The following is a 12,857-nucleotide window of genomic DNA, read 5'->3' as shown; positions in this document are numbered from 1 at the left end:
GGTAAAAGTTAAAATACAATTTCTTAAGTATAGCCACAACATATAAAAAAATAGGTGTTAAAATGCGTGCTATAAAATTGCTTACTATCCTTTTCTTTGTGAAGTTATATTCAATTTTACAACTTTGTTGCCATGATGACAATGTCAACAAATCCTGACTGTAAAAACAACAATTTAAACAACACTACAGCTCAAATAATACATGAGTTTCAGCAGAATAATGTAAGTGCTTTTATAATATTATAAGCTTCACATTTCTGCCTTTAAACCCTCTAAAAATTGGCCTCATTTACTTCCATTGTAAGTGCCTCACTGTAACTTCCATTTCTGCTTTTTTTAAAGAAAAGTACGGACATGTCGAAATAATTTTTGTAATCAACATTATGCCACAAAAGCCGTTGACTGAGCTTAACTTGTATTGAACCCGGAATATTCCCTTCAGATTTCTGTAGTGTTACTGTAACTAGTAAGAAAGCCATATATATACATATATATATCTTTAATTAGTCTTCAATGTATCGATATCTGGATTGATATCTATCCATGTACAGATACCATATCTAACATGTTGCCATGCGCTCACAGATTAAAAAAAAAAAAAAGCATTTTTACCAATTCAATTATTGATATCAGGAATAGACTTTTGCACTAGTAACAAGGTAATTATTGATATCAAAAAATTATATTTTTTTACTAGTGAGATGTACATGGCTCATACACGAAATTTGAATTTCAACTAGTAAGAAATTACAGATATCTGTAATTGTATTTTGAACAGGAGATAACAATAACTCACTGTGAAATTCTACTAGTTAAAAATCCAGTTACAGATATAAAAATTAACAAGTTTATGTTTCTACTAGTGCAAACATCATTACTGATATCACAAATTAGCATTTTAAGAGTAGCAGTTCCATGGCTGATATTGAAGTAGCATTTTAACTAGTGAAAATTGAATTATAGATATCTATAATTCATATGCTGTATGTGATTACATGTCAAAAGGGCTTGGGATATCATGTATATTATACAAAATCAACTAGGGGTTTTGGAGATCTAAATTGCAAAGCAACTAAACAGAAGAAAACGTATATGGTGCACCAGATCTTTTCCAGCAACATACTGATGTATGTATCAGGCCAAAATAAAGTATTTTTTATGAAATGATGACAACACACCACTGATACACACCTTAGAATTCTAAATGATGGAATTTATTTAGCTATAAAGAAGAAAACACTGCTGTTCATGCACAGATAACCAGAAAAGAAGGACACTTGAGTTGATCATGTGTTCACCAATTGTACACCACAAAAGAATCACATCACAGGGCAGATAATTAGCATGCCTCTTAAAACGGAGTCTGGATTTTGTGCCACTAAAGCAGCATGGCAAAGTCACAAGAGAAGTCAAACGATCTGCCTGTTATTTTCCAATTTCGGCAGAAAAAACACAATCCTGTAAAAGGTTTGATTTATATTCAACATTTGATCTGCAGGTGACTATGCAGAGAGAGCCATCATTCAAGAGATTGTTTTATACAGACCACTGAAGTCCTCCACGCAAAACATAATCTCATGTGTAAGTCACTTTTTTCTGTACCAATGCCAAAATTTCAAGGGTTGCAGCCACCTTGGGCTAGCATTGCATTACATGTCATTTTAAAAGTTCCTTTCCTTCGTATAAATACACTGTAGGTCATCTGACCAAATGAGAGGTGAGCCAGTAAATGATGATTGGCTGAAAGGCAGCAGAAGCCACAGTAACGTACAAGCGAAGGCGGGGCTTGGCACTCGCTCCTGCACCCATGGAGTCTGTCGAGATCGAAGACAAGATCTTAATTTTTAGAGAACGAACCTGGAAAAAAAACAAAACAAAAAAAAAACACATTGGAACATTTGAATTTCAAGTGAATTATTTGGACGTTATTTTGTTCTTAAAACTGACAAACATTCCTTTTGTTAAATATAATAGAATAATTCATCTGTCTTGGGTAAAATAAGTCAAATATCAGCTGTTTTGGTCTCTTATGATACTTATGTAACAGTGAACAAAAACCTCAAGAATACACTTCCAAACATTTCCTTTTGGATATTTTCAAAAGTCTAACCTAGAACAAAAAACTTGTATGTGTACAAAACATCTTCAAACTCATTTTTAACACTCACAATAAAAAACATGAGGGCGAGAGATGACCAAGCAAAAGCAACGAAGTAGCCGTCACTGCCAAAGAGCAACCCACACAACACTGTGAAAATCATCCTGAAAGACAAAAAGAAAGAAAAGTGAAACAATTTTTACCCATGTTTAAAGCTGTATAAAAAGACCTGATTATAAACATGGCCCTTCCACCGTGTCCTAACCAGACGTGTTCAGATTCCAGTGACAAGCAATTTGTCCATCCACACTGAACCCAATAATGCTGCACAACATGGCACAATCAGAGCATATTAAATGTTTAATGTACAGTTATAAGGATCAAGATGGACTAATGAGTTACCCAGCACAATGCAGCAGAAATAGAAACTAAGTGATCAACAAAATGTCCTGCCGCTACCAAAACTCTGATCAACATGGAGATACCTTTTATAGAGTCACTGGTTAAGACATTGTATCACAGAGGCAGAACAGAAACATACCCCACATATTTGTATCCACTGTAGGCAATAAGGTCAAACGTTGAGAGGTCTGTGTGAACTGTGAGCAAGTAAAGACTGAGCAACATGGCAAGAACCTCAATGATCATCCAAATTAGAGCTGTGCTGGCACACAAACCCAGAACCTCTGGACTGAACCTGACAATGTGGAGAAATTAAAACAGAGAAATTATGATGACATAAAACATTTACAAACATAATAGCAAAAAAATAAATAAATAAATAAATAAAAATAAAAAAGCCATATTTCTTTATATAGAAACCAGTTATTTACCATGGTAGTGAGGAGCAATGCATGGTTTTACATGGTTACCATGAACTATTACAAATATCATTGTTAAAACTATGATGGAAGAACTATGGTGCATTTTCAAAATTATGGACAAAGCCATCAGTTTTCCATCTGCGTAAATCTGTACTCTTGTAATGCTCTCTGATTGTAGAAAAATGTACGTTGTTTTGTTTGCCTTTACAAATTCCAAGACATGACTGTAGTTTAATTAGTAGGAGCCCGCTGAAAGGAATCTGTAAGGAAGACCCAACTTAGTCACACTGTTAGAATATTTCAATTTAACCATTTAAAAATTAGGTGTACATTTTTTCCACAGATATTACTGTTGTTAATATAATTTACATTTGAATCCCAACCTCAAAATCAGTGCTGTACTGTCATGTAACATGTAATGTTATTTGCATGGGTGCTACCAAAGCAGGTGCCAAATTTTCAAAGGGCCCTTTGAGGGCACAAATAAACCCTGACGTGGCCCAGACTGAAACTGAGTTTTACACCCCTGTTTAATCTATTCATTGACCAACACGCATTAATACAGGTCCGGCGTTGCAGGCTTGTGAACACGCGCACAACAGCATCACTGCTGAAAAAAATCCTAGGGGAAACACTGGATTGAGGATCCTTATTCCGCTTTTTTGGTGATTGATCACATATGCAGCCGACACATGATCTCCAGACTTTGCTCCGTCAGTATATATAGGTGTGCATTCCATAAAATGGACACATAATGTAAATTCTATGATATCAGTGTGTTTCTCTTATGAAATTATTATCACTTACCGTTTCTGAATTCCTAAAGCCATTCCAGCCAGTAAAATATAGGTGATAAAAGCCATTGCTAGATCAAAACAAACAAAAAAAGAAAATTTTAACAAGACTACAAATCTATAAATTTAGAAAAACTAGGAAAGATAAAAAGACACTTTAAGAAGACATTATTGGTAAAGTATTAATCTGCCAAATGCATAAATGTAAATGTAAGTATTAAAACAAATTATTACACGGGTCTCTGGAATACTCTATTCTATTTGCTCAATGGCGCCATCTAGCGGTCTGATGTTTTTATGTAAAGCATAATTAATTGACAAATGTGCTGAACAATAATTAGATATGAATAAGACATAGAAATAAGATTAACAGATATTCCTGAATAACAACCACACATCGGATGACTAAGTTATATCAGACCGGTCATCTGGATATTGTAAGTAGGGTTGCAAAATTCCGGGAATTTTCAAAGTTGGAAACATTCCATTGGAATTAATGGGAATAAACTGGAAATTTGCAAAACTGCAAGTTAGCCTATAACAGGGAACTTAAATGTAGTTAAAAAAAAAAAAACATCTTGCAGCATAATCTTGGTTAAAACAACCAGATTTAACACAAATTCAGTTGAATTTCTACCCTGCGCATTCCTCAATCACATGCACACTACTTACTGCAGGCTACTTACTACAGTAGGACTATTGAAGCCACACTACTGCATTTGAGCCCAAGGACTCCAACCAGTCAAGTAAGTTTTGATGATACTACTAGGGTAAATATATTTGATCTATGGTATTAAAGTTTAACTAGCAAATACTAAATCAAAATGTGTTTATACAGTAGCTAGCTAGCCAGTAAATCAGATATGCTAAATGTAAGCTAGCTAACACCACTTCATTAACAGTTTAAGAGGCTAGCTATCATGGTGCTACACTGTAAAAAATTAAAAGTTGAGTAAACTTAAAAAAGTAAGGCAACCAGCTGCAAAGCATTTTTGAGTTAACTCAGCTTCAGGCAAATTAGTTTTACCAACTTAATTCCAGTTGGATCAAGTTCCATGAACTTAATACAATAAGTTCAGTGAACTCAAAAATATCAATGATCATTAAGTTCAATAAACTTGAATTTTTAAGTACAGCTATCCATAATTTTCAATATTTCTGAAAACAATATAATATGTTTTTTTAAGTAGATCTATATTTTGACATAAGATCATGTATCAGCCCTACCAAGAAACCAAATAGTTGGTCTAACTTAAATGGTGGTGTAGGTTACATGTACTTCAACTTCATAAATAAAGATCAACTTCATAAATAAAGATACTTCAAAGCGAACACTAATTACCCTGATGGTGACTTAAAACTTTTTATAGCAAAACATAATTAAACACACATAAAGAGCAAAAACATCTATTAATTCAAATCAGATTATTTACACATTTTTTAAGTCGGCACGCTTTGACCAAACACAAATAAATTCAAGAGCAGGGGATTGTGGGTAGTGTCTTCAGCCACAATGCTTCACCAGTGGGCACGCTCAGTAGCAGACTCAACAATGTGAAGTTCATAGTGCTCAGCCTTACAAGGTTCCCTCAGATTTTGACCCATGAATTTTCAAGACCTTTCCATGACTTTAACAAATGGATAACATCATTCAAGATATGAGTCGAAATCAAAGATTTAAATTCCCACATATTTCCTGATTTTCTGTGGTACAGCCTGGCTTTATAGACTTACAACAGTGAAATGTAAACTTCCATTTCACAGAGGTGCACAATGTTTCAAATTGGGGTGTGTTGGAGTGTCAGTGATCAAACTGAGCATGCTCAATGCCTGTATGTTCTACCTTCACCACCAGATTTGATATTGTATGTGCTCACTGTTTAAAAATGCAAGTTGCTCTGACTTAAATGGCATAAAAGTTGACTTAATTGATTGTTTTAAGTAAACTCACTTTTTTTCAAAATTAGATAGTCAGTTAACTTTTAAAATTGAGCTTGTCTGACAAAACTGAAGTTGGATTTTTTAGTGTAGCTAGCTCAACTGTGATGCTGTTTCTTCTGCCTTCTGCTAGCCAGTTTTCTGTTATCATACAAGAACGTAGGTTATAGTTTGATTTAGCATGCTGATTGAGGAGTGTTCATCTATTCATCTAGCCTATTTCTATTCATTTGTCCAGCATCATTTGTAAAATATTTTTACCATTCCAGAATATTCCAATTGTTTAGCTAACTATTTATATATCTGTGCATGGCATTGCATTAGTGATTTTTACAAGCTTTTTTCTAATCTTATTCTAGAGAACAATGCCACGTGCGCCATCTGATGTGTGGATAAATTTCACCTCAGCCAATGTAGAAGGAAAGGCTGTGTACATTTGCAAATACTGTGCAAAGACCTATGTTAAGAATGCCACAAAGATGCAGCAGCATATAGCCAAGTGCCCAAAGTTTTTTCCAATATTTCCAAAATTCCCCAGCTTAAATTGCCATGGAAAGTTTCTGGAAAGTTTCCGGAAATGTTCCGCCCCTTTGCAACCCTAATTGTGAGTCATCTTTCCTACTTCTCAGATCTCAACAAGGAAGCTAATCAACAATAACTTTAACCCTTCTATTGTCTTAAGAATCTGCACACTCCTTTTGTCCGTCGGGTCATTTTTGACCTGTACTGAAAACCATTAAAAATGCATAAATTCTTGATTACTGTACAACAGCACTAAATACCCCACTTAATGAAAATCTGTATTGTTGTGGTCCCAAAGTGTATAATGATTGGAAAAAGGGCTACATTCACAATATTTATGAATTAACATAATTCTTAAAGAATAAAAAAAAAAAAAAAAGTTTAAAAACTTGGCAAACATTGGCCAAGGATGTCTCAATTTATGTTTCTTTCAATCACTTTGAGCATTTTATATTATCTCAACTATATTACAACAATTTCTGATTTGTGTGTAGAAAATCAGTGTACATTTTAAGTACATGCCAATGTTTTTCTAATAAATCCATTCCTTCCCACTAATTTCAAACAATTTGTTGCAGTGTTACATAAACACTGTATAAATGGTGTTGTAACATTTCTTTCTGCCATCTAATGATTTTGGAGAAAAGAACATACAATGGTCTTTTGCCACTGTACTCTTTCATAAACAAATCATGTTAGTAAACATATTTACTACACATTACATATAAAAAAAGTGTGTGTGTTTGTGTGTGGGCATTTGTGCATGAACCCCATTTGAAAGGAAAGTATGCAATTTGTGTTAAAGATGCAGTAACCTGTAAAGCGAGTGGGGGAGCTAGAGAACGGTATGGGGCTAAATTTTAGAAAGTGTGAAATATTTTTAGGTCATATACAGTTGAAGTCAGAAGTTTACATACACTTAGGTTGAAGTCATTAAAACTAATTTTTTAACCAATCCACAGATTTAATAATAGCGAACTATAGTTTTGGCAAGTCGTTTAGGACATCTACTTTGTAGATACGAGTAATCTTTCCAACAATTGTTTACAGACAGATTGTTTCACTTAATTGACAATATCACAATTCCAGTGGGTAAGAAGTTTACATACACTAAACTGTGCATTTAAGCAGCTTGGAAAATTCCAGAAAATGATGTCAAGCCTTTAGAAAATTAGCTTCTGATAGGAGGTGCACTGAATTGGAGGTGTACCTGTGGATGTATTTTAAGGCCTACCTGCAAACTCAGTGCCTCTTTGCTTGAGACCTCAAAAACAATCGTGGACCTCCACAAGTCTGGTTCATCCTTGGGAGTAATTTTCAAACTCCTGAAGGTACCAAGTTCATCTGTACAAACAACAGTCCGCAAGTATAAACACCATGGGACCATGCAGCGATCATACCACTCAGGAAGGAGACGCATTCTGTCTCCTAGAGATGAACGTAGTTTGGTGCGAAAAGTGCAAATCAATCCCAGAACAACAGCAAAGGACCTTGTGAAGATGCTGGAGGAAACAGGTAGATAAGTATCTATATCAACATTTAAACAAGTCCTATATCTACATAACCTGAAAGGCTGCTCAGCAAGGAAGAAGCCACTGCTCCAAAACCACCATAAAAAAGCCAGACTACAGTTTGCAAGTGCACATGGGGACAAAGATCTTACTTTTTGGAGAAATGTCCTCTGGTCTAATGAAACAAAAATTTAACTGTTTGGCCATAATGACCATTGTTATGTTTGGAGTAAAAAGGGTGAGGCTTGCAAGCCGAAGAACACCATCCCAACTGTGAAGCATGGGGGTGGCAGCATCATGTTGTGGGGGTGCTTTGCTGCAGGAAGGACTGGTGCACTTCACAAAATAGATGGAATCATGAGGAAGGAAAATGATGTGGATATATTGAAGCAACATCTCAGGACATCAGCCAGGAAGTTAAAGCTCGGTCCCAAATGGGTCTTCCAAATGGACAATGACCCCAAGCATACCTGCAAAGTTGTGGCAAAATGGCTTAGGGACAGCAAAGTCAAGGTATTAGAGTGGCCATCACAATGCCCTGACCTCAATCTGATGGAACATTTTTAGGCAGAATTGAAAAAGCGTGTGTGAGCAAGGAGGCCTACAAACCTGACTCGGTTACACCAGTTCTATCTGGAGGAATGGGCCAAAATTCCAGCAACTTATTGTGAGAAGCTTGTGGAAGGCTACCCAAAATGTTTGACCCAAGTTAAACAATTTAAAGGCAATGCTACCAAATACTAACAAAGTGTATATAAACTTCTGACCCACTGGGAATGTGATGAAAGAAAAGCTAAAATAATTAAGTTATTATTATTATTATTATTATTATTTATTTAGATTTAACGCCATGTCAGCAACCAGGCTATTCACATGGGAAACAAAGGTTCATCAATAAATATTTACAATATTAAATAAGACACTTAAAATTTATACAAGATAAAAACTGTAAAATATGTTCAGATGGATTAAAAAAAAAAAAAAAAAAAAAAAAATCTATTAAACAAGCCTCTGTATAAAAGCATTGTCTGATAGTTTCTTAAAATAAAGTCGTGATCCTAACTGACCTAAGACAGGGAATGTTTTCTACGATTAAATGTCAGGAATTGTGAAAAACTGAGTTTAAATGTATTTGGCTAAGGTGTAAGTAAACTTCTGACTTCAACTTTATGTACAAAAAACAATTTCAAGCTGCATAACATCCAGAAAGTCCAAAGGTGAAAGGTCACAACTGGTTTTTCACATACGGGTCAAAATTTACCCATTAAGACAATGGAAGGAACAATTTGTTTTAATAGTTATTTCACTTAAACAATTATATACAAATGTTCTTTTTAATTTTGTTTGTTTTGATGGTCTTGACAAAGTCACAACAGTTGGTTCCGGTACCAAAAACTATGCAGTACTTATAACATATTCTTTACCTGTGGCTGGTCAAAAATTACCCTATGACAATAGAAGGGCTAACTCAAATCAATACTTCATGACTATTTATTTATTTGGCAAGTAGTCTTGTAATAAGCTGGATATTGAGCAGTCAGACAGTCATTATTTTACACCAACAGAACTCCAACGCAAACCGGAGGTGCAATATAGCTGTTCAGTGATTACTTTTTGCCACATAATTACATAATTTCAATGCAAATCAATATTTTATTAATAATAATTGTTTCATCTATTCACTTATTTGATTAGTAGTCATGTAATAAGTGGGATAAATGTAAAGTCAGCTGGTTGTACTCGCAAAGTAAATCTTCGGGTTTATTTTGCAGACAGCTGACATTACATTATCCCTTGTGTTTGGATCAGCAATTTTTAATGTTCTGCATAACAAATAAATAAAAAAAATGTACTTGGTATGTAAAGATCTGGAGCGTTGACATCATGGCGTGGTGTGAGAGGGGTGTCTCTGTGGTAACGTACTTCCCAATCCTGATATCAGAATAAAAAGTACAAAAAACACAGTGTGACTACAGTACTCTCAGAAGATAAAGATAAACCTTTGCAATATCTCTGTAATAAAGAAGATTATCTGAAATCTGAATACATTTGTGGGTAATGCAAAACAATTTTACATTTTACTCTGTTTATATGAATGTTAATCTATATTTACTAGATAACGAAATTGATTTAATGAAACTTTATATACACATCACTACATCACATTTAGTTTGTTTAATTTTCTAGGAAAGAAATAATGGTAACACTTTACAACAAGGTTCCATTTGTTTACATTAGTAAATGCATTCGGTTTCATGAAAAAACTATTAACAATATATTTGTTACAAAATGTATTAGTCTTTGTTAATGTTAGTTAAAAAAAACAATTGTTAATTGTTAGTTCATAGTGCATTAATGTTTACTAATACAATCTTTGATTTTAAATATGTATTAGTATATGTTAAATGTAACATTAACTAAAATTAATAAATGCTTAAGTATTTTTCATTGTTAATTCATGTTAACTAATGTTAACTAATGGAACCTTATTGTAAAGTGTTACCGAAATAATTTTTACTATATAAAATCAAATAAAAATATTTACACACACACACTCACACAAATGTTTTTGATTCAAAAATAAATACAATACCTGATGTGTGTATGGGAACATGAGAATCATCAGTTTCTTCACAACATATTTGGAATCAACTGCGAAGAAATACTTCAGTTTGTTCACCGACATGAATCGGCTAATCTGCAGAACAAATTACAGGGTGGACAGGGCGAGTAAAATATTTAACAGTATTTATCAGAACCAATTTATCAAAAGTCAAATTACATAATTGACATAAATATTTAATTCTGCCACATTATTGATGTAACACACTATTAACACTACATACATACATCTGTGTGTCTCTTCAACATTGCATCTCACCTCTTTGTTCACGATATCCTTGCCTTGATTGGCAAGTGATGAGCCATACATCATGGCAGCATTGGCCATTGGATCTGCAAAGAGATTGCTCACTCCAGGTTCTTGACCTTCTGCTGGTGCTCCAGCCATGTCATAACCTGAACTATAGTAGTTCTGATTAATCATGGGTGGAGGCACAGAACTGGTGTCATCAAAAAGAAGCGGGCCCCCAGTAGGTGGAGATGCTCTGGCTCTGGGTTTTGCTGTATTCAGAAAACAGATATTATAGGTGTGATGAAGTCCACTGAGAGAGAAATTATTGGTAGTTATTTTTTTAGTAAAAAACTTTGCATTTAGAAAATTCTCATACGTGTTGCTATTTATGTAGTACAAATACTAGGATTTTTTTTTCTATTATTATTATTGCTGCTTCGGCTACTACCTGTGATCAGTATTAATTGGGCTACTTTCAATAGATTTGTGCGGGGAAAAATGTGCTTGGGCAAGTGGTCAAAATTTGGGCTGCTTTGGAATGATTTTGGCTGGTTTTTAAAATGATAACATTAAGAATTTCCATTGGCTATGCAACTAAAATAAAGAAAATGTTTCCACACACAATCATTCAAACAGCCAGAACACTGACTGACAGAAAATGTGTTTAATCCTGTTCAGAGGAGCTACAAGTTGCCACACCCACCAGTAAGTTCTGAATGTGCACGATCTGCAGGTGTTGCTTGTTGATTTTTGTGACAGAAATTAGGCAATCTTAACAATGACAAAGTGGTAATAATGTAAGAGAACATATTGAAAATGGGGAAATGACCCTGATATCAAGTGGTGGTTAATGCCAGGACTTATCTGTGGGCTTTTTTTTGGAGAAATTGCACCTTTGAGTTTCTCCCATGACCAGGCTGATGCCTTTTGGCTAGAAGTTTAATGCTGTTGAGAACACTGCGGGATATCGTGAAGTTGGCACTCATGGTGATCATACTTATTAGTATCATAAATTAACACAACTTAAAAGTGACTTTTGTATTTAAGACAGATTATATATAACCTTTATATGACATATTTAATTCAAAATAGGCCTACTGAATGGCAAAAACAACTGCAATCATAGCACAATGGCATACTTTCATTATTTGGCTTCTTGAAATCCCAGGGCATCATATTTGTTCCTTTTCTCTGCATGTGTGTTTATATGCGTGAATAAAGAATGGGTAAATGGAAAGGTTTTTGGAAACTTTATATTTGCGTCTCTTAATTGTGCTGTCAAGGTTGTAAAGGCAATACTGTAATATTATGGTTAATGTGCATTTCATTTTCACATACACTATTTGGATGGGTTTTGAGAAATCATTGGTCTGGAAAACGTCAAAGGAATCTGGCAACACTGCCTGTGATGTGACCAGCTACCTGGGACCATGTGATGTGGCAAATATTTCACCCAACACCCAGGACATCATCAAGCTAAAATATTTAATGATACCTTATCAATTGCTTTAAAAACTGCAATGAAATTCAGTGCCAAATTGCTCGTGTTGTAATCATTTGAGGTTCATGGCTTTTAAAGTACAGTATACCGTCCACGTATGTCAAACAAGCACAACAATCCTTTTATACGTACCTGCCCGGTATCCGTGGTGTTGGAAATCCATCTTCTCTCCTGCTTTGAATACCAAAAACAATTTGATTAGCCTCACCACCACAACAATTTGCAATCCAAGCTATTTAGGTCTGGCAACTAATATGTTGCATATGATGTCAGCCTCCAACTAATCATATACTAGCTTGCTATGTGGCTACTCTGAAAGATGACTAACAAAACATGGCACATTAAACTTAAATGTAGTGCATAAATGAATACAAATACATCTACTTAAATACGGATACAAACCACTGGTAGTCAATTACGTGTTAAGTTGAAAATATTGTTCTTTAAATAAGTTCCAGTGTTAGCTTATACTCACAGGAAAGGGTTTACCCTTACGCCCGCCTCGCTTGCTTTTCATTGGCTGATGGGAAATGTGCCTGCGTGGCAGAGATGAAACACATCACAAGTCCATTGGTTAAAACACGACTGTACGAACCGCAGTTCTTCATTTTGATTGGTTACAAGACAGGACAATCAAAAAGAGTAAAATACAAGTGAAAACAGTCGTAAAATAAATAAATAAATTGTCATTTACTAAGTTCTTGCCTACACGTTTAATACTTTTTCCGAGTTTTCTTTCTTTTGTCTTTTGCTTTTTCCCCTACAGTTCACAGTGCTCTTTTCATCTATTCATACTTTAATTAAACAAACAAACA

The 12,857-nt window shown here is 34.6% G+C and overlaps 1 protein-coding gene across 3 annotated transcripts; it reads right to left on the bottom strand.

Moving 5' to 3' along the window:
• Nucleotides 1-1,198: 1,198 nt before the first annotated feature.
• LOC127413096 (protein YIF1A-like) lies at nucleotides 1,199-12,572 on the bottom strand. 3 transcript variants are annotated; one of them, XM_051649964.1, is made up of 9 exons: nucleotides 12,518-12,572; nucleotides 12,175-12,213; nucleotides 10,569-10,810; nucleotides 10,281-10,385; nucleotides 9,541-9,619; nucleotides 3,730-3,787; nucleotides 2,640-2,795; nucleotides 2,169-2,262; nucleotides 1,199-1,857 (listed from the first exon to the last, which is right to left on the bottom strand). In XM_051649964.1, the coding sequence occupies exons 2-9, from the start codon at nucleotides 12,203-12,205 to the stop codon at nucleotides 1,699-1,701; spliced, it is 924 nt and encodes a 307-aa protein (XP_051505924.1). In that variant the 5' UTR covers nucleotides 12,206-12,213; nucleotides 12,518-12,572; the 3' UTR covers nucleotides 1,199-1,698. The 3 variants fall into 3 exon arrangements, with proteins under 3 accessions (XP_051505924.1, XP_051505923.1, XP_051505925.1); XM_051649963.1 differs by having other exon boundaries at nucleotides 12,175-12,216; nucleotides 12,518-12,557; XM_051649965.1 differs by lacking the exon at nucleotides 12,518-12,572 and adding an exon at nucleotides 12,445-12,513.
• Nucleotides 12,573-12,857: the final 285 nt, after the last annotated feature.

This window comes from Myxocyprinus asiaticus, chromosome 22, assembly GCF_019703515.2.
Source record: "Myxocyprinus asiaticus isolate MX2 ecotype Aquarium Trade chromosome 22, UBuf_Myxa_2, whole genome shotgun sequence".
Classification (NCBI taxonomy): domain Eukaryota; kingdom Metazoa; phylum Chordata; class Actinopteri; order Cypriniformes; family Catostomidae; genus Myxocyprinus; species Myxocyprinus asiaticus.
This window is presented reverse-complemented; position numbering and strand designations above follow the sequence as displayed.

Coding starts and splice junctions, on each gene's coding strand:
- LOC127413096 (XM_051649964.1), bottom strand. CDS start 12,205: ATGGATTTCCAACACCACGGATACCGGGCAG. Junction 9,620..10,280: donor TGTTCCCATACACACATCAG/GTATTGTATTTA, acceptor TTCTGATATCAG/GATTGGGAAGTACGTTACCA. Junction 2,263..2,639: donor AGTGGATACAAATATGTGGG/GTATGTTTCTGT, acceptor TTTGTCTTTCAG/GATGATTTTCACAGTGTTGT.